At 44.4% G+C, this 27,865-nt stretch overlaps 1 protein-coding gene across 1 annotated transcript; it reads left to right on the top strand.

Moving 5' to 3' along the window:
• Positions 1–667: 667 nt before the first annotated feature.
• Positions 668–27,721, top strand: LOC109890417 (titin-like). The gene is given in 26 exon segments (XM_031823856.1): positions 668–710; positions 2,140–2,249; positions 2,331–2,383; positions 2,648–2,762; positions 2,945–3,649; positions 3,976–4,314; positions 4,608–5,333; positions 5,627–6,121; positions 6,414–7,217; positions 7,511–8,005; positions 8,298–9,296; positions 9,590–10,084; positions 10,377–11,180; positions 11,474–11,968; positions 12,261–12,794; positions 13,088–13,689; positions 13,965–14,079; positions 14,263–14,694; positions 16,564–16,663; positions 19,815–19,931; positions 23,401–23,520; positions 23,523–23,734; positions 23,952–24,049; positions 24,051–24,105; positions 26,258–26,317; positions 26,319–27,721. Coding segments are annotated over 26 exon segments (9,354 nt in total). The 3' UTR covers positions 26,550–27,721.
• The last annotated feature ends 144 nt before the right edge of the window (positions 27,722–27,865 follow it).

Raw genomic sequence — 27,865 nt, 5'->3', positions numbered from 1 at the left:
CGTTTAATCCTTTTGTTCCAGAGCTGGGGTTTAACATCTCACACCCTGTCTCAGCAGCTAAGCAGTCAGCTAACAGCAAAGCTCAAGTTTATTCCCGGTCATTCCTTGTTATTGAGTCTGTCATTATTGGCTACCAATAGATACTAGTAATGCAGACAGACTAAATATTTTCTATGCACGTTCCCATATACTTAATAACAGAATAGTAAATTAATGTGTTGCTGTGAGTGTTCCCTTAAACCCCTTTGTTTGTCTTGTTGGCTAGGCCTAGGCTACTAGTGGAATATTTGCGGGAAATATTTAGAAACAATCCATCGATACAAATGTGAGTGACCAAAACTTTACTATAAAATTCTTTATTGTTTTTCAATTATAAACAAACACAAGGAAGTGGCCAAATATTTGACTCAAATGAACAACCCGTCCCATGTCAATAGTGGTCGCGTGCAGTGTGATTACTTGCATTATGACTCAAAGTTGTGTTACCACATTTACATAATGAGTTCCAAGAATCTCTGTGAGTTCCAATCTGACGATGAGTACTGTGACGTTTTCTAGACTGTAAATAACCCCGAGCAATCAATGTTCGTTTATTAGTAGCAACGACTTGTTTCTAGAGACTACTACTTGGATCACTCTCTGAAACCGTTAAGTTGTCTTGTTCCGAATGTTGGAGACCTTACCGGAAACTGTACCGGAGATGTTGGATGGTGCAGTGCGTCTGTGTTGAAGATTGACTAACCTTGGATCCAGCAACTATGGATCCATATAATGTGAGTAATCAAACACTTCACTCTGGATCAGGGCAGTAGCAATTAGCCTATTAGCTCTAGTCCAGGGCGGTAGTATGCGTACCTCCACACTATCACGGTAGACCAGAGTTAGCAAGTACCCAGTGATTTTTGTTGTTGTTGATTTCACGTTGAATTCACCTTAGTTGACAACTTAACCAAAATTAATTCAAAACTATATGTTGAAATGATGTCTGTGCCCAGTGGGTTAATTAAGCAATAAGCCCTGAGGGTGTGTGGTATATTGCCAATATACCACTGCTAAAGGCTACTCTTAACTTGATGCAACATGGAATGCCTAGATACAGGCCATGGTATATTGGCCATATAACACAAACCCCCTGAGGTGCCTTATTGATATTATAAACTGGTTACCAATGTAATTAGAGCAGTAAAATACATGATTTGTCATTCCTGCAGTATATGGTCTGATGTACCACGGCTGTCAGCCAATCAGCATTCAGGGCTCTAAAGTTCTGGCAACATTCAAAACGTTTCCTTTAGGTCTATGGAATGTCAGTAGTATGATGTTACAGTCAGAACATTCCAGGGACATAGGCCTAGGCCTGGACATTTTCCAGTTTGGTCCCTGTTTGGTTGTGAGTAACCAAACATTGGGATCAGGAGTTTCTCAAAATATTCTCAACATCAGCTGGTTGGTTCCTTAAAGCTAGAATCCTTAGTTATTGATTAATGAATGACATAAACCCATTTGATTCTTATGTAATATAACTTTGACATGCCTCATGATCTTAATTCAATTGTCATACGTACCCCATCAGAACCCAAAATATAAGTTTGTTTTAATCCAATGTGTGGAAACAATGTAAATGTAATGGGGGAAAAACACTGTATAACCTTAAAACATGGTTAAAACTGTAATGTTGATATCATGTATGGCCAGCTCCGTCTGAATTTGAGAGTGGTTACATTTCTCCAGGCCCATCCCTCAGTTTTTTACCAAAACAGAGGGCGGCATCTCCGTTTTGTTATTGTTTCAATTAAGGATTCTAGCTTTAAAAGGTCTCATTATAATGTTTTCCCCATTACATTCTGAGAACATTAACAGGGATTCAATTTAAACTGTACTTTAGAGCTATTGTGCTTTGATAACAGGTTTTACTCTTTAAAGTTGTTTTCATTTGACTGTCTCCATGTTGATTATGTTGTTAAGGCTGATGCGGATGGGTTTTACAAGGGCGATGATTATGGATATTTCCACTGGAATGAAAAATATGGCCATTGGGGTAAGCATTTCACACCTCTGTTAGGACTTGGTTGAATCATTTTATTACCATTCCTTTATGTAAATGAGAGGATCAAGTTTCTACTCTTACTCTTTTTACAGAGAGGTGGACCCTAAAAAACAATGAGTACATCTATGAGTATGCGTACAAGTATGAGAATGAGAACGACTATTACAACCACCAGGATCAACTTGGTCAAGGGGCCAACTGGGTAAAAGAAGCTGGTTCTTCTCAGATTGTTGATGCTCCTGCCCATCTCCCCCTCCCTACGTCCTCTGATCTCCCTCAGCAGAGCCCACAGGAGCAGCCTGGAGTCCTCACAGCATTCCCTGGTTCTCTTGCAAAGTAAGTACTTTGTTCGTTAACACAGCAATGACATCTGCACATCTACACTGTCCACAAGATACATTCATGTTGGAATTTGGAGTGCTATGATTACACTGAAGTTGATTGAGATATTGGACTAATGTAATGGAGTTTCAGATTACCTGTATTACCCAGAGTACCTAGATTGTGTTCAGATCTGAAATCTAAAGACAGTTTCGTATCCACGGTGTGAAACCTCCTTCCACTCAATCTAAACAACCTGGTGTGTTTCCTCTCCTGTAGCTTTGGAACTCTTGAGAAGATGATTAAGGTTGCATGGCAGAAGTGTCAGGAGTACCAATCTATGTTCTTCATGTGGTACTGTGTTACCCTGTTGTGCATACAGAGTAGGGCACAGGTACGTTTCTCCTTTGGATGAGACAGCATGAGTTAGGATGTAAGATGAGGGAGAGGATGATTATTATGGTTTGCATTTTCATAAGTAAGCAAAAAGGTATGTTTTAGGCCATGCGTCAATTACATTATAATTGATTTGTGTTGTTTCTGAACTAACCTTCTGTTCTATATCACTATATATAGCCCATCTCTACACCAGTGAAACCCATCGTGGTTGAGCTTCCCATTTCTAAACCAGCGAAGCCCATCGTGGTTGAGCCGTCGAACTCTAACCCAGTGAAGCCCTTTGTGGTTGAGCTGCCTATCTCTCCACCAGTGAAACCCATCATGGTTGAGCTGCCCATCTCTCCACCAGTGAAGCCCATTGTGGTTGAGCTGCCCATCTCTCCACCAGTGAATCCCATCGTGATGGAGCTGCCCAACTCTCCACCAGTGAAGCCCATTGTGGTTGAGCTGCCCATCTCTCCACCAGTGGAGCCCATCATGGTTGAGCTGCCCGTCTCTCCACCAGTGAAACCCATCATGGTTGAGCTGCCCATCTCTCTACCAGTGAAACCAATCATGGTTGAGCTGCCCATCTCTCCACCAGTGAAGCCCATTGTGGTTGAGCTTCCCATCTCTCCACCAGTGAATCCGATCGTGATGGAGCAGCCCAACTCTCCACCAGTGAAGCCCATTGCGGTTGAGCTGCCCATCTCTCCACCAGTGGAGCCCATTGTCGTTGAGCTGCCCATCTCTCCACCAGTGAAGCCCATTGCGGTTGAGCTGCCCATCTCTCCACCAGTGGAGCCCATTGTGGTTGAGCTGCCCATCTCTCCACCAGTGAAGCACGTCATGTTTGAGCTGCCGATCGCTCCAGTGGAAGCTGAGTCGCTCCAGAGATTTGAGGTAGGCTACTCATTCCAAACTGTCTTATTTAGTAAATCTTTTCTTGACTCTTAATTTCTTAAAACTTCATTGTTGGTTAAGGGCTTGTGAGTATGCATTTCATGGTAAGGTCTCCACTTGTTGTGTTCGGCGTATGTGACGATAACAATTTGATTTGTTAATGTCCTTTCCCAATTTGCCCAACCTCCTCCGAAACATATTCCACTGAAGGGTTTGACACAGCGACATAAAAAAGAAAGACAGACATGGAAACTTCAGTTCCACAGGCCAGAACTACTCTTCCTCCTCCCTCCCTATTGGATTATTTCGCTCCACTTACAACTCAGAGATGTCAAAGGGCCCAGGATTTCTTCCCTCCACCTCCATTGGAGCCCATCGTGGTTGAGCTGCCCATGTCTCCACCAGTGAATCCCATCATGGTTGAGTTGCCCATGTCTCCACCAGTGAAACCCATCATGGTTGAGCTGCCCATCTCTCCACCAGTGAAACCCATCATGGTTGAGCTGCCCATCTCTCCACCAGTGAAGCCCATTGCGGTTGAGCTGCCCATCTCTCCACCAGTGGAGCCCATTGTGGTTGAGCTGTCCATCTCTCCACCAGTGAAGCACGTCATGTTTGAGGTGTCGATCGCTCCAGTGGAAGCTGAGTCGCTTCAGAGATTTGAGGTAGGATACTCACTCCAAACTGTCCCTTTTAATTTGTAAATCATTGTCCTAGTTTAACTGCAATCAGAAATTCACACGTTTACATATGCTTCTTAGAAAACTTTAGCTTATTTAGTAAATATTTTCTTGACTCTTAATTTCTTAAAACTTCATTGTTGGTTAAGGGCTTGTGAGTATGCATTTCACGGTAAGGTCTCCACTTGTTGTGTTCGGCGTATGTGATGATAACAATTTGATTTGTTTATGTCCTTTCCCAATTTGCCCAACTACCTCCGAAACATATTCCACTGAAGGGTTTGACACAGCGACATAAAAAAAGAAAGACAGACATGGAAACTTCAGTTCCACAGGCCAGAACTACTCTTCCTTCTCCCTCCCTATTGGATTTTTTTGCTCCACATACAACTCAGAGATGTCAAAGGGCCCAGGATTTCTTCCCTCCACCTCCATTGGAGCCCATAGTGGTTGAGCTGCCCATCTCTCCACCAGTGAATCCCATCGTGATGGAGCTGCCCAACTCTCCACCAGTGAAGCCTGTTGTTGAGCTGCCCATCTCTCCACCAGTAAAACCCATCATGGTTGAGCTGCACATCTCTCCACCAGTGAAGCCCATTGTGGTTGAGCTGCCCATCTCTCCACCAGTGGAACCCATCATGGTTGAGCTGCCCATCTCTCCACCAGTGAAGCCCATTGTGGTTGAGCTGCCCATCTCTCCACCAGTGAATCCCATCGTGATGGAGCTGCCCAACTCTCCACCAGTGAAGCCCATTGTGGTTGAGCTGCCCATCTCTCCACCAGTGGAGCCCATTGTGGTTGAGCTGCCCATCTCTCCACCAGTGAAGCCCATTGCGGTTGAGCTGCCCATCTCTCCACCAGTGGAGCCCATTGTGGTTGAGCTTCCCATCTCTCCACCAGTAAAACCCTTCATGGTTGAGCTGCCCATTTCCCCACCAGTGAAGCACGTCATGTTTGAGCTGCCGATCGCTCCAGTGGAAGCTGAGTCGCTTCAGAGATTTGAGGTAGGCTACTCATTCCAAACTGTCCCTTTTAATTTGTAAATCATGGTCCTAGTTTAACTACAATCAGAAATGCACATGTTTACATATGCTTCTTAGAAAATTTTTGCTTATTTATTAAATATTTTCTTGACTCTTAATTTCATAAAACTTCATTGTTGGTTAAGGGCTTGTGAGTATGCATTTCACGGTAAGGTCTCCACTTGTTGTGTTCGGCGTATGTGACGATAACAATTTGATTTGTTTATGTCCTTTCCCAATTTGCCCAACCACCTCCGAAACATATTCCACTGAAGGGTTTGACACAGCGACATAAAAAAAGAAAGACAGACATGGAAACTTCAGTTCCACAGGCCAGAACTACTCTTCCTCCTCCCTCCCTATTGGATTATTTCGCTCCACCTACAACTCAGAGATGTCAAAGGGCCCAGGATTTCTTCCCTCCACCTCCATTGGAGCCCATCGTGGTTGAGCTGCCCATGTCTCCACCAGTGAAACACATCATGGTTGAGCTGCCCATCTCTCCACCAGTGAAGCCCATTGCGGTTGAGCTGCCCATCTCTCCACCAGTGAAGCCCATTGCGGTTGAGCTGCCCATCTCTCCACCAGTGGAGCCCATTGTGGTTGAGCTGTCCATCTCTCCACCAGTGAAGCACGTCATGTTTGAGTTGCCCATCTCTCCACCAGTAAAACCCACCATGGTTGAGCTGCCCATCTCTCCACCAGTGAAGCAGGTCATGTTTGAGCTGCCGATCACTCCAGTGGAAGCTGAGTCGCTTCAGAGATTTGAGGTAGGATACTCACTCCAAACTGTCCCTTTTAATTTGTAAATCATTGTCCTAGTATAACTGCAATCAGAAATTCACACGTTTACATATGCTTTTAGAAAACTTTAGCTTATTTAGTCAATCTTTTCTTGACTCTTAATTTCTTAAAACTTCATTGTTGGTTAAGGCCTTGTGAGTATGCATTTCACGGTAAGGTCTCCACTTGTTGTGTTCGGCGTATGTGACGATAACAATTTCATTTGTTTATGTCCTTTCCCAATTTGCCCAACCACCTCCGAAACATATTCCACTGAAGGGTTTGACACAGCGACATAAAAAAAGAAAGACAGACATGGAAACTTCAGTTCCACAGGCCAGAACTACTCTTCCTCCTCCCTCCCTATTGGATTATTTCGCTCCACCTACAACTCAGAGATGTCAAAGGGCCCAGGATTTCTTCCCTCCACCTCCATTGGAGCCCATCGTGGTTGAGCTGCCCATGTCTCCACCAGTGAAACCCATCATGGTTGAGCTGCCCATCTCTCCACCAGTGAAACCCATCATGGTTGAGCTGCCCATCTCTCCACCAGTGAAGCCCATTGCGGTTGAGCTGCCCATCTCTCCACCAGTGAAGCCCATTGCGGTTGAGCTGCCCATCTCTCCACCAGTGGAGCCCATTGTGGTTGAGCTGTCCATCTCTCCACCAGTGAAGCACGTCATGTTTGAGTTGCCCAGCTCTCCACCAGTGGAGCCCATCGTGGTTGAGCTGCCCATGTCTCCACCAGTGAAACCCATCATGGTTGAGCTTCCCATCTCTCCACCAGTGAAACCCATCATGGTTGAGCTGCCCATCTCTCCACCAGTGAAGCCCATTGCGGTTGAGCTGCCCATCTCTCCACCAGTGAACCCCATTGCGGTTGAGCTGCCCATCTCTCCACCAGTGGAGCCCATTGTGGTTGAGCTGTCCATCTCTCCACCAGTGAAGCCTGTTGTTGCGCTGCCCATCTCTCCACTAGTAAAACCCACCATGGTTGAGCTGCCCATCTCTCCACCAGTGAAGCACGTCATGTTTGAGCTGCCGATCACTCCAGTGGAAGCTGAGTCGCTTCAGAGATTTGAGGTAGGATACTCACTCCAAACTGTCCCTTTTAATTTGTAAATCATTGTCCTAGTATAACTGCAATCAGAAATTCACACATTTACATATGCTTCTTAGAAAACTTTAGCTTATTTAGTAAATCTTTTCTTGACTCTTAATTTCTTAAAACTTCATTGTTGGTTAAGGCCTTGTGAGTATGCATTTCACGGTAAGGTCTTCACTTGTTGTGTTCGGCGTATGTGACGATAACAATTTGATTTGTTTATGTCCTTTCCCAATTTGCCCAACCACCTCCGAAACATATTCCACTGAAGGGTTTGACACAGCGACATAAAAAAAGAAAGACAGACATGGAAACTTCAGTTCCACAGGCCAGAACTACTCTTCCTCCTCCCTCCCTATTGGATTATTTCGCTCCACCTACAACTCAGAGATGTCAAAGGGCCCAGGATTTCTTCCCTCCACCTCCATTGGAGCCCATCGTGGTTGAGCTGCCCATGTCTCCACCAGTGAAACCCATCATGGTTGAGCTGCCCATCTCTCCACCAGTGAAGCCCATTGCGGTTGAGCTGCCCATCTCTCCACCAGTGAAGCCCATTGCGGTTGAGCTGCCCATCTCTCCACCAGTGGAGCCCATTGTGGTTGAGCTGTCCATCTCTCCACCAGTGAAGCACGTCATGTTTGAGTTGCCCATCTCTCCACCAGTAAAACCCACCATGGTTGAGCTGCCCATCTCTCCACCAGTGAAGCAGGTCATGTTTGAGCTGCCGATCACTCCAGTGGAAGCTGAGTTGCTTCAGAGATTTGAGGTAGGATACTCACTCCAAACTGTCCCTTTTAATTTGTAAATCATTGTCCTAGTATAACTGCAATCAGAAATTCACACGTTTACATATGCTTTTAGAAAACTTTAGCTTATTTAGTAAATCTTTTCTTGACTCTTAATTTCTTAAAACTTCATTGTTGGTTAAGGCCTTGTGAGTATGCATTTCACGGTAAGGTCTCCACTTGTTGTGTTCGGCGTATGTGACGATAACAATTTGATTTGTTTATGTCCTTTCCCAATTTGCCCAACCACCTCCGAAACATATTCCACTGAAGGGTTTGACACAGCGACATAAAAAAAGAAAGACAGACATGGAAACTTCAGTTCCACAGGCCAGAACTACTCTTCCTCCTCCCTCCCTATTGGATTATTTCGCTCCACCTACAACTCAGAGATGTCAAAGGGCCCAGGATTTCTTCCCTCCACCTCCATTGGAGCCCATCGTGGTTGAGCTGCCCATGTCTCCACCAGTGAAACCCATCATGGTTGAGCTGCCCATCTCTCCACCAGTGAAGCCCATTGCGGTTGAGCTGCCCATCTCTCCACCAGTGAAGCCCATTGCGGTTGAGCTGCCCATCTCTCCACCAGTGGAGCCCATTGTGGTTGAGCTGTCCATCTCTCCACCAGTGAAGCACGTCATGTTTGAGTTGCCCATCTCTCCACCAGTAAAACCCACCATGGTTGAGCTGCCCATCTCTCCACCAGTGAAACCCATCATGGTTGAGCTGCCCATCTCTCCACCAGTGAAGCCCATTGCGGTTGAGCTGCCCATCTCTCCACCAGTGAAGCCCATTGCGGTTGAGCTGCCCATCTCTCCACCAGTGGAGCCCATTGTGGTTGAGCTGTCCATCTCTCCACCAGTGAAGCACGTCATGTTTGAGTTGCCCAGCTCTCCACCAGTGGAGCCCATCGTGGTTGAGCTGCCCATGTCTCCACCAGTGAAACCCATCATGGTTGAGCTTCCCATCTCTCCACCAGTGAAACCCATCATGGTTGAGCTGCCCATCTCTCCACCAGTGAAGCCCATTGCGGTTGAGCTGCCCATCTCTCCACCAGTGAACCCCATTGCGGTTGAGCTGCCCATCTCTCCACCAGTGGAGCCCATTGTGGTTGAGCTGTCCATCTCTCCACCAGTGAAGCCTGTTGTTGCGCTGCCCATCTCTCCACTAGTAAAACCCACCATGGTTGAGCTGCCCATCTCTCCACCAGTGAAGCACGTCATGTTTGAGCTGCCGATCACTCCAGTGGAAGCTGAGTCGCTTCAGAGATTTGAGGTAGGATACTCACTCCAAACTGTCCCTTTTAATTTGTAAATCATTGTCCTAGTATAACTGCAATCAGAAATTCACACATTTACATATGCTTCTTAGAAAACTTTAGCTTATTTAGTAAATCTTTTCTTGACTCTTAATTTCTTAAAACTTCATTGTTGGTTAAGGCCTTGTGAGTATGCATTTCACGGTAAGGTCTTCACTTGTTGTGTTCGGCGTATGTGACGATAACAATTTGATTTGTTTATGTCCTTTCCCAATTTGCCCAACCACCTCCGAAACATATTCCACTGAAGGGTTTGACACAGCGACATAAAAAAAGAAAGACAGACATGGAAACTTCAGTTCCACAGGCCAGAACTACTCTTCCTCCTCCCTCCCTATTGGATTATTTCGCTCCACCTACAACTCAGAGATGTCAAAGGGCCCAGGATTTCTTCCCTCCACCTCCATTGGAGCCCATCGTGGTTGAGCTGCCCATGTCTCCACCAGTGAAACCCATCATGGTTGAGCTGCCCATCTCTCCACCAGTGAAGCCCATTGCGGTTGAGCTGCCCATCTCTCCACCAGTGAAGCCCATTGCGGTTGAGCTGCCCATCTCTCCACCAGTGGAGCCCATTGTGGTTGAGCTGTCCATCTCTCCACCAGTGAAGCACGTCATGTTTGAGTTGCCCATCTCTCCACCAGTAAAACCCACCATGGTTGAGCTGCCCATCTCTCCACCAGTGAAGCAGGTCATGTTTGAGCTGCCGATCACTCCAGTGGAAGCTGAGTTGCTTCAGAGATTTGAGGTAGGATACTCACTCCAAACTGTCCCTTTTAATTTGTAAATCATTGTCCTAGTATAACTGCAATCAGAAATTCACACGTTTACATATGCTTTTAGAAAACTTTAGCTTATTTAGTAAATCTTTTCTTGACTCTTAATTTCTTAAAACTTCATTGTTGGTTAAGGCCTTGTGAGTATGCATTTCACGGTAAGGTCTCCACTTGTTGTGTTCGGCGTATGTGACGATAACAATTTGATTTGTTTATGTCCTTTCCCAATTTGCCCAACCACCTCCGAAACATATTCCACTGAAGGGTTTGACACAGCGACATAAAAAAAGAAAGACAGACATGGAAACTTCAGTTCCACAGGCCAGAACTACTCTTCCTCCTCCCTCCCTATTGGATTATTTCGCTCCACCTACAACTCAGAGATGTCAAAGGGCCCAGGATTTCTTCCCTCCACCTCCATTGGAGCCCATCGTGGTTGAGCTGCCCATGTCTCCACCAGTGAAACCCATCATGGTTGAGCTGCCCATCTCTCCACCAGTGAAACCCATCATGGTTGAGCTGCCCATCTCTCCACCAGTGAAGCCCATTGCGGTTGAGCTGCCCATCTCTCCACCAGTGAAGCCCATTGCGGTTGAGCTGCCCATCTCTCCACCAGTGGAGCCCATTGTGGTTGAGCTGTCCATCTCTCCACCAGTGAAGCACGTCATGTTTGAGTTGCCCAGCTCTCCACCAGTGGAGCCCATCGTGGTTGAGCTGCCCATGTCTCCACCAGTGAAACCCATCATGGTTGAGCTTCCCATCTCTCCACCAGTGAAACCCATCATGGTTGAGCTGCCCATCTCTCCACCAGTGAAGCCCATTGCGGTTGAGCTGCCCATCTCTCCACCAGTGAACCCCATTGCGGTTGAGCTGCCCATCTCTCCACCAGTGGAGCCCATTGTGGTTGAGCTGTCCATCTCTCCACCAGTGAAGCCTGTTGTTGCGCTGCCCATCTCTCCACTAGTAAAACCCACCATGGTTGAGCTGCCCATCTCTCCACCAGTGAAGCACGTCATGTTTGAGCTGCCGATCACTCCAGTGGAAGCTGAGTCGCTTCAGAGATTTGAGGTAGGATACTCACTCCAAACTGTCCCTTTTAATTTGTAAATCATTGTCCTAGTATAACTGCAATCAGAAATTCACACATTTACATATGCTTCTTAGAAAACTTTAGCTTATTTAGTAAATCTTTTCTTGACTCTTAATTTCTTAAAACTTCATTGTTGGTTAAGGCCTTGTGAGTATGCATTTCACGGTAAGGTCTTCACTTGTTGTGTTCGGCGTATGTGACGATAACAATTTGATTTGTTTATGTCCTTTCCCAATTTGCCCAACCACCTCCGAAACATATTCCACTGAAGGGTTTGACACAGCGACATAAAAAAAGAAAGACAGACATGGAAACTTCAGTTCCACAGGCCAGAACTACTCTTCCTCCTCCCTCCCTATTGGATTATTTCGCTCCACCTACAACTCAGAGATGTCAAAGGGCCCAGGATTTCTTCCCTCCACCTCCATTGGAGCCCATCGTGGTTGAGCTGCCCATGTCTCCACCAGTGAAACCCATCATGGTTGAGCTGCCCATCTCTCCACCAGTGAAGCCCATTGCGGTTGAGCTGCCCATCTCTCCACCAGTGAAGCCCATTGCGGTTGAGCTGCCCATCTCTCCACCAGTGGAGCCCATTGTGGTTGAGCTGTCCATCTCTCCACCAGTGAAGCACGTCATGTTTGAGTTGCCCATCTCTCCACCAGTAAAACCCACCATGGTTGAGCTGCCCATCTCTCCACCAGTGAAGCAGGTCATGTTTGAGCTGCCGATCACTCCAGTGGAAGCTGAGTTGCTTCAGAGATTTGAGGTAGGATACTCACTCCAAACTGTCCCTTTTAATTTGTAAATCATTGTCCTAGTATAACTGCAATCAGAAATTCACACGTTTACATATGCTTTTAGAAAACTTTAGCTTATTTAGTAAATCTTTTCTTGACTCTTAATTTCTTAAAACTTCATTGTTGGTTAAGGCCTTGTGAGTATGCATTTCACGGTAAGGTCTCCACTTGTTGTGTTCGGCGTATGTGACGATAACAATTTGATTTGTTTATGTCCTTTCCCAATTTGCCCAACCACCTCCGAAACATATTCCACTGAAGGGTTTGACACAGCGACATAAAAAAAGAAAGACAGACATGGAAACTTCAGTTCCACAGGCCAGAACTACTCTTCCTCCTCCCTCCCTATTGGATTATTTCGCTCCACCTACAACTCAGAGATGTCAAAGGGCCCAGGATTTCTTCCCTCCACCTCCATTGGAGCCCATCGTGGTTGAGCTGCCCATGTCTCCACCAGTGAAACCCATCATGGTTGAGCTGCCCATCTCTCCACCAGTGAAACCCATCATGGTTGAGCTGCCCATCTCTCCACCAGTGAAGCCCATTGCGGTTGAGCTGCCCATCTCTCCACCAGTGGAGCCCATAGTGGTTGAGCTGTCCATCTCTCCACCAGTGAAGCACGTCATGTTTGAGTTGCCCATCTCTCCACCAGTAAAACCCACCATGGTTGAGTTGCCCATCTCTCCACCAGTAAAACCCACCATGGTTGAGCTGCCCATCTCTCCACCAGTGAAGCAGGTCATGTTTGAGCTGCCGATCACTCCAGTGGAAGCTGAGTCGCTTCAGAGATTTGAGGTAGGATACTCACTCCAAACTGTCCCTTTTAATTTGTAAATCATTGTCCTAGTATAACTGCAATCAGAAATTCACACGTTTACATATGCTTCTTAGAAAACTTTAGCTTATTTAGTAAATATTTTCTTGACTCTTAATTTCTTAAAACTTCATTGTTGGTTAAGGCCTTGTGAGTATGCATTTCACGGTAAGGTCTCCACTTGTTGTGTTCGGCGTATGTGACGATAACAATTTGATTTGTTTATGTCCTTTCCCAATTTGCCCAACCACCTCCGAAACATATTCCACTGAAGGGTTTGACACAGCGACATAAAAAAAGAAAGACAGACATGGAAACTTCAGTTCCACAGGCCAGAACTACTCTTCCTCCTCCCTCCCTATTGGATTATTTTGCCTCACCTACAACTCAGAGATGTCAAAGGGCCCAGGATTTCTTCCCTCCACCTCCAGTGGAGCCCATCGTGGTTGAGCTGCCCATCTCTCCACAAGTAAAGCCCATCGTGGTTGAGCTGCCCATCTCTCCACCAGTGAAACCCATCATGGTTGAGCTGCCCATCTCTCCACCAGTGAAGCCCATTGTGGTTGAGCTGCCCATCTCTCCACCAGTAAATTCCATCATGATGGAGCTGCCCAACTCTCCACCAGTGAAGTCCATTGTGGTTGAGCTGCCCATGTCTCCACCAGTGAAACCTGTTGTTGTTGAGCTGCCCATCTCTCCACCTGTGAACCACCAGGATCAACCTTGTCAAGGGGCCAACTGGGAAATAGAGGCTGGTTCTTCACAGATTGTCGATGCTCCTGCCCATATCCCCCTTCCTACTTCCTCTGATCTCCCTCAGCAGAGCCCACCGGAGCAGCCTGGAGTCCTCACAGCATTCCCTGGTCCTCTTGCAAAGTAAGTACTTTGTTTATTAATTCAGCATTGACATCTGCACATCTACACTGTCCACCAGATACATTCATGATGGGATTTAGAGTGCTATAATTACACTACCTTTACAGTGAAGTTGATTGAGATATTGGACCAATGTAATGGAGTTTCAGATTAGCTGTATTACCCAGAGTACCTAGATTGAGTTCAGGTCTGAAATCTAAAGACTTTTTCGTATCCACGGTGTAAAACCTCCTTCCACCCATTCTAATCAACCTGGTGTGTTTCCTCTCCTGTAGCATTGGGACTCTTGAGGAGATGATTGAGGTTGCATGGCAGAAGTGTCAGGAGTACCAATCTATGTTCTTCATGTGGTACTTTGTTACCCTTTTGTGCACACAGAGTAGGGCACAGGTACGTTTCTCCTTTGGATGAGACAGCATGAGTTAGGATGGATGATGAGGGAGAGGCTGATTATTATGGTTAGCATTTTCATAAGTGAGCAAACAGGTCTGTTTTAGGTGGTGCGTCAATTACATTGTATTTGATTTGCGTGTTTTCTGGACTAACCTTCTGTTTTTATATTGCTACATATAGCCCATCTTTCCTCCAGTGAAACCAATCGTGGTCGAGCTTCCCATCTCTCCACCAGTGGAGCCCATCGTGGTTGAACTGCCCATCTCTCCACCAGTGGAGCCCATCGTGGTCGAGAGTCCCATCTCTCCACCAGTGGAGCCCATCGTGGTCGAGAGTCCCATCTCTCCACCAGTGGAGCCCATCGTGGTTGAACTGCCCATCTCTCCACCAGTGGAGCCCATCGTGGTTGAACTGCCCATCTTTCCACCAGTGAAGCCTGTTGTGGTTGAGCTGCCCATCAATCCACCAGTGAAACCCATCATGGTTGAGCTGCCCATCTCTCCACCAGTGAAACCCATCATGGTTGAGCTGCCCATCTCTCCACCAGTGAAGCACGTCATGTTTGACCTGCCGATTGCTCCAGTGGAAGCTGAGTCACTTCAGAGATTTGAGGTAGGATACTCACTCCAAACTGTCCCTTTTCATTTGTAAATAATGGTCCTATTTTAACTGCAATCAGAAATTAACACCTTTACATATGCTTTTTTGTTGTTGTTGCTTATTAGTAAATCTTTTCGTGACTCTTAATTTCTTAAAACTTCATTGTTGGTTAAGGGCTTGTGAGTATGCATTTCCCGGTAACGCTGTGTATTCAGCGCATGTGACGAATACAATTGGATTTATTTTGATTAGTTTATGTTCTTTCCCAGGGTGCCCTACAACTGCGGAAAAATAAGCCACTGAAGGGTCTGACACAGCGACATAAAAAAAGTAAGAAAGACATGAAAACTTCAGTTCCACAGGCCAGAACTACTCTTCCTCCTCCCTCCCTATTGGATTATTTCGCTCCGCCTACAACTCAGAGATGTCAAAGGTCCCAGGATTTCTTCCCTCCACCTCCAATGGAGCCCCTCGTGGTTGAGGAGCCCATCTCTCCACCAGCGAATCCCATCTTGGTTGAGCTGCCCATCTCTCCACCAGTGAAACCTGTTGTGGTTGAGCTGCCCATCTCTCCACCAGTGAAACCTGTTGTGGTTGAGCTGCCCATCTCTCCACCAATGAAGCACGTCATGTTTGAGCTGCCGATCGCTCCAGTGGAAGCTGAGTCGCTTCAGAGATTTGAGGTAGGCTACTCACTCCAAACTGTCCCTTTTAATTTGTAAATCATTGTCCTAGTTTAACTGCAATCAGAAATTCACACGTTTACAAATGCTTAAAAAAAAAACTTTTGCTTATTTAGTAAATATTTTCTTGACTCTTAATTTCTTAAAACGTCATTGTTGGTTAAGGGCTTGTGAGTATGAATTTCACGGTAAGGTCTCCACTTGTTGTGTTCGGCGTATGTGACGATAACAATTTGATTTGTTTATGTCCTTTCCCAATTTGCCCAACCACCTCCGAAACATATTCCACTGAAGGGTTTGACACAGCGACATAAAAAAGAAAGACAGACATGGAAACTTCAGTTCCACAGGCCAGAACTACTCTTCCTCCTCCCTCCCTATTGGATTATTTTGCTCCACCTACAACTCAGAGATGTCAAAGGGCCCAGAATTTCTTCCCTCCACCTCCAGTGGAGCCCATCGTGGTGGAGCTGCCCATTTCTTCACCAGTGAAGCCCATCGTGTTTGATTTGCCCATCTGTTCAGTGGAAGCTGAGTCTCTTCAGAGATTTGAGGTAGGCTACTCACTCCAAACTGTCCCTTTTTTACATATAAATCAAAGTCCTATTTTATCTGCAATCAGCAATTCTCATGTTTATTATTTACTCCACCTCCTCGCTGCCTTTTGGATTTTTTCCCTCCACCACAGGGATGTCAAGGGGCACAGGATTTTTTGGATTCACCTCCACCACAGGGTTGCCAAATGGCCCAACATGGAGTTAACCTATATTCAATGAGAGCAGGTGATTATGCTTTAGCTAGCTCACATTTCACAGAGAGATAGAAAGAGAGAGAGTTCAGCTTGTCATTTACCTTATATAACGCTGATTTCCATTAGTAACAGGTGCTCCAATGAGCAAATATCCAGGTTATCCATGTACAACTACCAAAGCTGGGCCTGGAATATCAGACGCTTCCCTGGTTCACATGCTCAGACCTCTCTCACCGATGTTGGTGCCAGAAGGTAAATGCCCTTTTGAACACTAAATATTCTCTCTACTCTTGTAACAAGCTCGATTGGTCTGGTGAGCAAAATAATGTTCACCATTGACTATTCTACATCCTAACTGGGTTCAGGCTTCAATCAAAAAAAATGTTGGCAGCACATGATTTACGTTTAGTTTAACAATTGATTAAGGCTCTCCTGAATTGTGTTCAGATGATGGAGGATGGGACTCTGCTGGGGATCACATGTCCACCCCTGGGACTCCCTTCTACATGGGTTGACTCTTCCACTGGACCTTTGAAGCCCTTTAAAGGTACTACATTACTTAATCCAGCTCACCTTTTTGACACAACAATTCCAAATAATCTATTTCAGTAAATGTAATTCCAGAGGTTGTTATACTGTAAGTGCACCTTTTCAACAGTAAAGTATCTTTGTGGTAAGGGATGTCACAAACTTTCTCTTTCTCCCATAAGCTATTTTGCCCGAAGAAAAGGACGCAGTGGAGCATAGCATTTTTCTTTTAAAAATAAACTCAAGCATACCCCACTTGGTCTTAAAATAAACTCAAGCATACCCCACTTGGTCTTAAAATAAACTTATAATAAAATCCAATGAGACCAAGTTTGCTTATTCCTGTTATTGATTTATTGTAACTACAGTAGATTTTAACCTAGCAATCCCACACTATAAGTCCATTGGATACCAAATATACCAAAAGGATGTGTGAAACAGTAGCCAGTTTAGATGTACTGTATGTATTGCTGTGACATTGGTAGCTTTAAACCCACACAAATAAGGTGATGGACATGTGGGCTATGTAATCAAGATTGCATCGCCCACATAGTTGATGTCCTGCTTTTCCCGCCGTTGCAAGTGAATCATCTCTATCAGACACGAAAAGGGTGATTCAACCCAACACTATCAGAGTTCCATTGTTGATAGACTAACACATGGAGGACATGAACTGATGCTGGCAGCAGGCACACTACTGTCAGATCCAGACATATCCCTTAGGGTGTGGGTGGACTTGAGCTATAATTTCATCAACAACAGGCCTGGCTATCTCAAAGACAGATTCAATCTCATGTTATCACTTTAGCTGTCTGATTATCTCTATAATCTCGATAATCCAAAATGATATAGTAACAGGTCACTGAGAACATACACATGAAGAGATTAGTGGTCATCGAAGTATGGATGAAACAGTTCTTCAAAGAGAAGGACAACATGACATGGTTTATCCACATCTGAGTAACTGCAGTGGCCAAAGAGTGGTCAAAGTGGCCAAAGAATTGGCAAGCTGTTGTGTTCGAAAAGGAAACTCCGGTACACTGGTTCTTATACGATCCACAATGTGTATAATGGATCTCAAAACTCCCCTCTGTTTTCTATATATAGCATCCATTACATTTCAACCAATAAAATAAATACACCACTCACAAAAGAATACAAGTCAAATCAATGAACTTTTATCTGATTGTGTAGATCTTGAAGAAAAACGAGTGTGGGGATCGATTTTATATTAAGTTGGACGTGTTTCATATAGCACAAGTGAAACCGAACTCTCTCTGTGCTCCATCCAGTTCAGTATAAACACATTTGTTTCCGTCAACAAAGGATAAATGCTTACTGCCTCATTACTCACATGGCTGCTGATGTGACCTTTCCCAGGGATTTGAACAATACACCTTCAGGAGATAACAAAACAAGGGAAAGAGGGAGGCAGGGCGCACCACTATCCATGCTATGGAGGTCACTGCAATGAACGACCGCTGCCCTGTGGTAGAGTCATAGGGTACAATTTCCCTAATCACCAACTTGTTCGGAGGATGCTATGTTTTCAGAGGCCAATGGAGGAAGAGGACTCAATCAAATGTCACATAGCACAGTACAGTATATCCAACCTTAGTTAGGAACATGCAGACTGATATAGGGTACAATGCAGTAGATTTTTTGAAATCATGTGATTCAAATGAGCAATGCCCATTGAAATATCATCAGCAAACTCCCAGCTAAACACATAATTTGATGTTGATTTGCGCTGCTCTCTGTGTATGTGTACAATTTTGAAGCACCAAAGTGTTCCATTGTCAATACGTTGACCATGAGTTGCTACTGCTGGCTATACATGTCTGCTCCCAGGCTCCAACTCTAGCCTGACCCAGTTCTCCAGCCCAGTCTGTGTTATCTGATGCAGTGAGACTGACTCACAGAGTCATGGTCCCCTGGGCTGCATTAGTGCCCACTGCCCATCTCATAATGACAACACGTCCTCAGTTTGGGAGACAGATTTGGGCAATAGTTGACGTGGTGCCAGTGGATGACGTGGAGGAAGGTTTTTAGACTTGGCTGGATCTCTGTTGACCTTTGACCCTAAAGGTCACAGAGTGACCGGTAGTCCCTTGTTCTGTTACAAATCATCATGTACAATCTACATGAAAAAACATTGGTCCTGTATCAAAGACAGTCATTTATTTCCAATAAATCACATTAAATGCTCTGTGATTTATTGATTACAAGATGGATTAGTGTGATATTACACTCCAAATCAGTCGGACGAGTCAAAGGCTGCCGATGGTCATATATTTGTGTGATTCTGTGATCAGGGCTGAGGCTTTCCACAGAAATCCCAGCTTTACCCGCTCATCTTGACCGATGGAGCCGGGAAGGTTACAGTAATGCTGCAGAGCAGCCAGGGCTTGGGAGCAAGGCAGGCGGGGAAATGGTTCGGACATGCCTGGCATCCAACATGAGCCCAGATAGAGCTGTCGGCTGAGATGAAAGTTAACCACGAACACTGATGCCATAACGGATCTCGGGGTTTAAAGTCAGAGTTTAAAGTGGCCTTAAATGCTGCAGCAATATATGGCGATGGCTGACAGAAATGTCTTCATAACCATCTTATGAAATGGAACGGACCGCTACAGTCATTGGTTAATTGCCTTTAGTCTACTTACATTATGTAGGCCTATTTTGGTGTAGCTAGTTAGTTAAATTATACACAAGACATTTTTAGAAGTTGACCAATTTTGTCGAAAAGAGTTGGTACTTCCATGTTCTGTATTTTTGGGCAAATAGTTAGCTAGGCGTTCAACCAAGCAAGGACAGGTAGGTAAACGTTAGCCTGCTCAGCTAGCTAACGTTAACTGTTAGCTCTCCTTTGAGTAGGAGTAGCGTTAGCTAGGTAGAGTATCAATATGCGCAGCCATGGCTTCAATACCTCAATGTCTAAGTATTGAAGCCAGTACACCTGCAAGAGGTGTGCACAAATGAAGGATGTCTAGCTAGTAACTTTAGTAACATGTAGTAAGTAGTAGGTTAGTTAGCAAGTTGAATCAAGTAGTAACGTTACATCAGTGTTAATTTGTGTCAGTAACACAGTCTTTACATTGAATGCTGCACAGACATAATTGTCTATTGATAGACATTTTACAATGTTAGCAACTTTTCGCTTTTTTCAGCTCAGGACAGGATGCCCAAGGAGGAGATGGAGAGGCCTCTATTACTTGGTGGTGCTAGCCCCAGACATCTCAAAACCTCCATGTCCGATCCAGGTACCCCCCTGGTTGGCATCCTGGGTAAGCAGGATGGGATAAGCAGTCAAATGCGGAGCAGCTGGCCAATATTTTCCCAGAGAGCAGTGTGGTGAAGAGTTTCAATGTGATCTCGGCCTGGAGCCTGCAGAAGGGGCCAAGGGACGGCAGCAGACAGGTAAAGCCTAGGTGATCTGCACACACAACAGTGCCAGAGAAGACAGACATTACTACTCTGAATTACATTCTGATACACCGGTATTGATGCAGGGACCGGTTTGGGTTTTTACTTTACCAGTATTTGAATGTTTGGTTTGTTAAATGTGATACGCCATGTGTAATGTCAATTTTGATAGTTTACTATGCTACTTGAGCCATCTCTCTCCGTGTCACTTTCCACACAGCCCTAGCCACGCAATAAGCGCATTTGATGTTCCTCAACCACGAGACACTTGCGTTCAGTCTGCATGGTCAATGCAGCACATTCAACAATGTTGATGACAACATTGAAGTAGCTAAGAGAGAACATGCAATGTAGCCAAAGCTTATCGGGTCCCCTAGGAAATACTTAACAAAACTTTAATTCCTACCCTGTCACAATAACTTCTCCCTGTCATTTTTATTCGTTGTCATCTCAAACAACGCTCTATTCAAAGTGCCCACTATTATATTCTAACTATAGAATTAGAATAGTCCTTCTATTTCCACGATTCCAACAGTTTTGCTCTAATTCGCAAGTCAAATTGCAATTGCAACATTTGGTTAAAAATAAGTCCCAAGATTATTTGTCAGTGTGGAAATTCTCAATTGAGGTGTGGTGTAAAAATACTTCTTACGTCGTTTTTTGTTGTTGGTATCTGTACTTTACTATTTTTGACAACTTTTACTAAACTACACTCCTAAAGAAAATACTGTACTTTTTGCTCCATACATTTTCCCTGACACCTAAAAGTACTTGTTACATTTTGAAAGCTTAGCAGGACAGGAAAATGGGCCAACTCACGCACTGGTCAAGAGAACATCCCTGGTCGTCTACTGCCTCTGATCTGGAGGACTCACTAAATAAAAATGTTTTGTTGGTAAATTAGGTCTCTTGGAGTGTGCCCCTGGCTATCCGTAAATACATTTAAAAAAAGAAAATGGTGCCATCTGGTTTGCTTAATATAAGGAATTTGAAGTTATTTATACTTTTGATACATACAGTTGAAGTTGGAAGTTTACATACACCTTAGCCAAATACATTGAAACTCAGTTTAACAATTCCTGACATTTAATCAGAGTAAAAATTCCCTGTCTTAGGTCAGTTAGGATCACCACTTTTATATTAAGAATGTGAACTGTTAGAATAAAAGGAGAGAATTATTTATTTCAGCTTTTATTTATTTCATCACATTCCCAGTGGGTCAGAAGTTTACATTCACTCAATTAGTATTTAGTAGCATTGCCTTTAAATTGTTTGACTTGGGTCAAACGTTTCGGTTAGCCTTCCACAAGCTTCCCACAATAACTTGGGTGAATTTTGTCCCATTCCTCCTGACAGAGCTGGTGTAACTGAGTCAGGTTTGGAGGTCTCCTTGCTCGCACACACTTTTTCAGTTCTGCCCAGAAATGTTCTATAGGATTGAGGTCAGGGCTTTGTGATGGCCACTCCAATAATTTGACGTTGTTGTCCTGAAGCCATTTTGCCACAACTTTGGAAGTATGCTTGAGGTCATTGTCCATTTGGAAGACGCATTTGCGACCAAGCTTTAATTTCCTGACTGATGTCTTGAGATGTTGCTTCAATATAACCACCTAATTTTCCTTCCTCATGATGCCATCTATTTTGTGAAGTGCACCAGACCCTCCTGCAGCAAAGCACCCCCACAACATGATGCTGCCTCCCCCATGCCCCACTGTTTGGATTGTGTTCTTCGGCTTGCAAGCCAATTATATTTTTGTTTCATCAGACCAGAGGACATTTCTCCAAAAAGTACGATCTTTGCCCCCCATGTGCAGTTGCAAACCGTAGTCTGGCTTTTTTATGGCGGTTTTGGAGCAGTGGCTTCTTCCTTGCTGAGCGGCCTTTCAGGTTATGTCGATATAGGACCCGTTTTACTGTGGATATAGATACTTTTGTACCCGTTTCCTCCAGCATCTTCACTAGGTCCTTTCCTGTTGTTCTGGAATTGAGTTGTACTTTTCGCACCAAAGTACGTTCATCTCTAGGAGACAGAACACGTCTTCTTCCTGAGCGGTATGACGGCTGCGTGGTCCCATGGTTTTTATACTTGAGTACTATTGTTTGTTCAGATGAATGGGGTACCTTCAGGCGTTTGGAAATTACTCCCAAGGATGAACCAGACTTGTGGAGGTCTACAATTTTTTTTTCTTCTGAAGTCTTGGCTAATTTCTTTAGATTTTCCCATGATGTCAAGCAAAGAGGCGCTGGGTTTGAAGATAGGCCTTGAAATACATCCACAGGTACACCTCCAATTGACTCATATGATGTCAATTATCCTATCAGAAGCTTCTAAAGCCATGACATCATTTTCTGGAATTTTCCAAGCTGTTTAAAGGCACAGTCAACTTCGTGTATGGAAACTTCTGACCCACTGGGATTGTGATACACTGAGTTATAAGTGAAATAATCTGTCTGTAAACAATTGTTGGAAAAATGACTTGTGTCATGCACAAAGTAGATGTCCTAACCAACTTGCCAAAACTATAATTTATTAACAAGAAATTTGTGGAGTGGTTGAAAAACTATTTTTAATGACTCCAACCTAAGTGTATGTAATCTTCCGACTTCAACTGTAAGTACATTTTATTAATTACATTTACTTTTTATACTTAAATATTTAAAACCAAATACTTTTAGACTTTTACTCAAGTAGTATTTTACTGGGTGACTTTCACTTTTTACTTGAGTCATTTTCTATTAACGTATCTTTACTTTTACTCAAGTATGACTATTGGGTACTTTTTCCACCTCTGTTATTGAGTGCAAGAAATGCAGAAATGATAAGTGCTGAAATGTGTTTTGGTTGAAGTTGACTAGAACAGTATAAAACAATCAGGAGTCACATAGAATGTATATGTTGCCACCCTAGGATCACTCACTACTCATAAAGCAAATGTAGGACTTTTATTTTTCAAAAACTAAAAATACTGTCCAATTGTTTTGAAATACTTTGATAGAATATTTTGGCCATATTGCCTAGCCCTACTGTTTAATTGTTTTTTGCTCTAAACTGGACAATGTCCACAGTATGTAATGTTACATGTTTCACACATTCTCGAGTTGCAACCATATTATCACAGGTGTTGGTCATACGGTGTTAATGTACTGTAGCTAAACTATGTGATGTGGGCTATTGGTGAAGTATCGTGTCTCTTCATTTGGGTTCTCCTTGGTGAAGATTCCCTTCCCTGACACTCTTCTGTGACACTCGCCTCTTTACTATCCAGGTGCTGATTTCTCTATCTCCTGGGCAGAGGAGAGGCGGCCCATGTCAACAGGGATGAAGCCAAGACTGCGGCAGATCTGGAATACAGGTCCACCCGTACGCCACGGCGGGGAAGAGCACATTCTACAAAATTCCGGTGGAGGTGGTAAACGTGACACTCACCTCTGTGGCCTCGGTGACCCTGGCTCCTACCTGCCCGGTCTCGTGGCTGCCTTCCTGCAGCTGTCGTGGGGCACCAAGTACAGGCGTTTCCCCAACTGGTTGGATCGCTGGCTGCAGCAGCGGAAGCAGTTGGGCCTCTGTGCTTTTCTCTACTCGGCGCTGCACGCCGTCTACAGCCTGTGTTTGCCCATGCGCAGGTCTGCTCGCTACAATCTGCTCAACGCTGAATTCAAACAGGTGAGAAAAGCATCAGTAAACTATTTATAAATAGTTTAGCCTACATACTATTCATGAATTAGTATTGCTATTATAAATGTATAGTTCTAAAGCATTAAAAACATTACAACTCATCGGCATTTAGAACGTTTTCAATATGGTAAAACATTTGTAATGGCTTATTCATAGTGTAACCACCTGACATCACAGTAAGCAACAATGTGTGTTTACTGTGCAGGTGAAGGTAGACCAGGAGGACTCGTGGGTAGAGGAGGAGGTGTGGAGGATGGAGCTCTATCTGTCTATAGGCATCCTGGCTCTGGGCCTTCTCTCTCTCCTCACTGCCCACCGTGGGCAACTCGCTCAACTGGAGGGAGTTCAGCTTCGTACAGGTCAGCACATTTGCACAGACACCTTTTCTGTGTACATGAGCAGTAGTTCAACGAAGCAGTCAAAGACTTGCAAAACACATTAACATTGTAGCCTTACTGTAGAAAGACAACCTCTGAGCTGTGTGTGTCAACTCTTCTCCTCGCATGCTGCGGAATTCATAAAGGTTGGATGGTTCCATTTCCCAGGGATTTGTCCTTCTTTGGAGCGTTTAGAGCCTTCCCTTCATATGTATGCTAAGCTGATCCAGTCGGCGCCAGATTAGTCACATGCTGCTAGTCCGTGTGATAAAAGGCCTGGGTTCTGCTTAGCCTGTCTGCCTACAGCCCGGAGCCGCAGTAAAACATTTGAGCATTATTCTCCATAAAGATTACAGTCCTGCAGTCCCTTGAGCGTGCAGCCAGCCAGACATAGTGTAGCGAGTTCAGTCCGGCTTAGTCGTAGTGCTGACGACAGACGGACATTGCTTTAAGTGAGTTAGGCTGGTATTAGGAACTGTTAACTCGCACTGACTCTTAACAGAGCCGTGTCTCATTTTACCAATAATTATACATTTTACGCCCAGGCTCTGTCGTAACCGGCTGCGACCGGGAGGTCCGTGGGGAGACGCACAATTGGCATAGCGTCGTCTAAGTTAGGGAGGGTTTGTCCGGTAGGGATATCCTTGTCTCATCGCGCACCAGCGACTCCTGTGGCGGGCCGGGCGCAGTGCACGCTAACCAAGGTGTTTCCTCCGACACATTGGTGTGGCTGGCTTCCGGGTTGGATGCGCGCTGTGTTAAGAAGCAGTGCGGCTTGGTTGGGTTGTGTATCGGAGGACGCATGACTTTCAACCTTCGTCTCTCCCGAGCCCGTAAGGGAGTTGTAGCGATGAGACAAGATAGTAACTACTAACAATTGGATACCATGAAATTGGGGAGAATTTTTTTTTTTTTATACATTTTAGTATTTTATGTAATAAACATGTATACTGGACAAAAATATAAACGCAACAATTTCAAAGATTTTACTGAGTTAGTTCTTATAAGGAAATCAGTCAATTGAAATAAATTCATTAGGCCCTAATCTATGGATATAACATGACTGGGGAGCGGTGCAGCCATGTGTGGGCCTTAGAGGGCATAGGCCCACCCACTTAGCAGCCAGGCACACCCACTGGAGAGCCAGGCCCAGCCAATCAGATTGAATATTTCTCCACAAAAGGGCTTTATTACAGACACATATACTCCCCAGCACCCCCCTGTGTTGTGTGACAAACCTGCACGTTTTAAAGTGGCCTTTTATTGTTCCCAGCACAAGGTGAACCTGTGTGATGATCATGCTGTTTAATCAGCTTCTTGATTTGCCACACCTGTCAGGTGGATGGATTATCTTGGCAAAGGACAAATGCTCACGAACAGGCATGTAAACAAATTTGTGCATAACATTTGAGAGAAATACACTTTTTTTTGTATATGGATTTTTAAATTTCAGCTCAGGACCAACATGTTGCGTTTTATATTTTTGTTCCATGTATATTTAGGGATGAGGATGAAACGGGTGAGTCACGACTGAACCTTCCCACTTGTCAAGAGTAATTATAATTCAGCTGCTCTCTGTAGTGCCCTGTTCTGTGCTAATAATTAGAGGGACCACACACATGGACACAGACACACACACACACGCGCGCTGACTACAGGGGCTCATTAAGGACAAATGTTGAGCTTGTAGGTCATACTGTTCCCTTGGGCCTCTTTACTACACTCGTGCTTCCACGATGAGCACATATAATATACCACTTCCTTTCACCTCACTAAGATGTTGAGTTATTAAAAGGTTTTGTAGAAGGTTCAAAGGTCAACAATCCGCTCCCAGATGTTCAGTACATCTGGGTAGGCCAACTTCATTTGCATGTAGTCTTTCATAAAGGGGTTTGATTGGTTATGTATGGAGTATTGGGGGGTTTATTATATGTTCAAGAGTTTAAGTGTATTTTTTAACGTTTTAATGTGAAATGGGCCATCACCACCAGATCTCACAACCTGACATATTGAATAAAATAAACCTGGATTTCAAACCAAATTAACTTATAGTGAGTACATCTGAAGGTGGCTATCACCCAGATTCAATTCAAATAAGTTAATTATCATGGTCCTCTGTCTCTCTTCCCTCCAGTCCAGACTGGACTACATGGCCCTGTTGATGGCCACCCTCCACACGCTGACCTACGGCTGGGGCCCGGGGCTTGGACCAGGAGCAGTATCGCTTCTACCTCCCTCCCACCTTCCTGCTGGTGCTGGTCCTGCCGCTGGCTGTGCTGCTGGGGAGGCTGACTCTGTCCCTGCCATGCGTGGCTCTCCGGCTGAGTCGTATCAGGAGGGGTTGGCAGAAGAGCCGAGCCATCCGGGTCACACTGCCTGAGGACGAGTGTAAGGGGCCATCACAGGAGGACATCAGTAATGTTTGAGAGAGATGCTTGGTTTAGTCTTACATGCAGGATTGAATGAAGGAAGCATGGAAGACGCATATATACACACACGGGCAAGTAGAGATGGGAGAGAAGTACTGACTGTCATATTAAGGGATGTAATATCACCAGCCTTATGCATCAAAAGCAGTTTAGGGATTTCAATGGCCTTTGTTTTACTAGTGAACATGCTACTTGTTTGGATGACATGTCATCTATAGCACTACCATTTACCTAGCTATATTTATCAAGAGAAATGAACTATGGTTCTATTGCTCACTAAGCCTCCGGCACATGTACAGTGATGCATTTTGGAGATGACTATTATAGTGCTGCTTTAAATTTGCTGCCTCTACTACCTTTTAACTAAATTGGAAGCCAGACATTGTCATTGTCTTCCTACTTGTTTCTTAGCCAGTCAGATACTGGGCCTCCGATGCTATCAGGTTTAAAAAAATAAATACAACATTTGTACTGTCAGGCTTTCACTTCAACGTGAGCGAAGCCTGGGCATCTGACACTGTAGTTACAGTGCTGTTAGATGCCTCAGCTCTGCCTGGCTTGCTCGCGGCTGAATCTGGCTCAGCTGTCTGACATGCCTGCCCTGACGCTAAGGTCAGTCAGAGCCAAAATGTTGCACCTCACAGCAATGTCATATGTTGTTCGGGGGTGTCATGCCTGCTTCTGCTGTGTAATCACTTCTTACTACTCTGAGATGTGTTAAGAAAATAGACCTTTCTATTTTTGCCTTAGACTATTTTTGCATTGTTTTTATGTGTCATTGAATGCACTATAATGTTTAGACTACCCGGTCAGAGTCTTTCAAAGATCAAATGTGTGCCAAAGATTGTGAAAATATATTGTCAAATATTGTAGAAATGTACTATCAAGTCCCATATTGTTGCTGGCACCAAACCGTGGAGGATGGCTCATGTTGTGTTTGTGTTGAAGTTACACTGTTATGTAGGTATAATTTAAATATGTCATTGTTCAATAACATTTGTACATTTTATACAATCAAACTAACCTGTTGTCATGGTGACTCAACGGTACATGTAAAATTGTAAGAGCTATTTTATATTCTCTGACTTACATCATTTTCTTGTATCACTTGTATGGTTCTGTTAAATTCAATAAGTTCCATAGGTTTATTCACAAAATAAATTCCAAGACGTGTATTTTGATAGTGCTTATCGGCAGAATAAACATACTATTTTCCACAACTTACCCATTCTTTGTTATGCAGAAGTTCATGAATGTATTTAATTGCCTCTCACTATCCTTACTGACCTGGAGATTGACTGTGGACACCTGCT

The sequence above is a fragment of the Oncorhynchus kisutch genome, linkage group LG5 (assembly GCF_002021735.2).
Source record: "Oncorhynchus kisutch isolate 150728-3 linkage group LG5, Okis_V2, whole genome shotgun sequence".
In the NCBI taxonomy this organism is placed as follows: domain Eukaryota; kingdom Metazoa; phylum Chordata; class Actinopteri; order Salmoniformes; family Salmonidae; genus Oncorhynchus; species Oncorhynchus kisutch.
The sequence above is the reverse complement of the archived record's forward strand: the minus strand, read 5'-3'. Positions and strand labels throughout refer to the sequence as shown.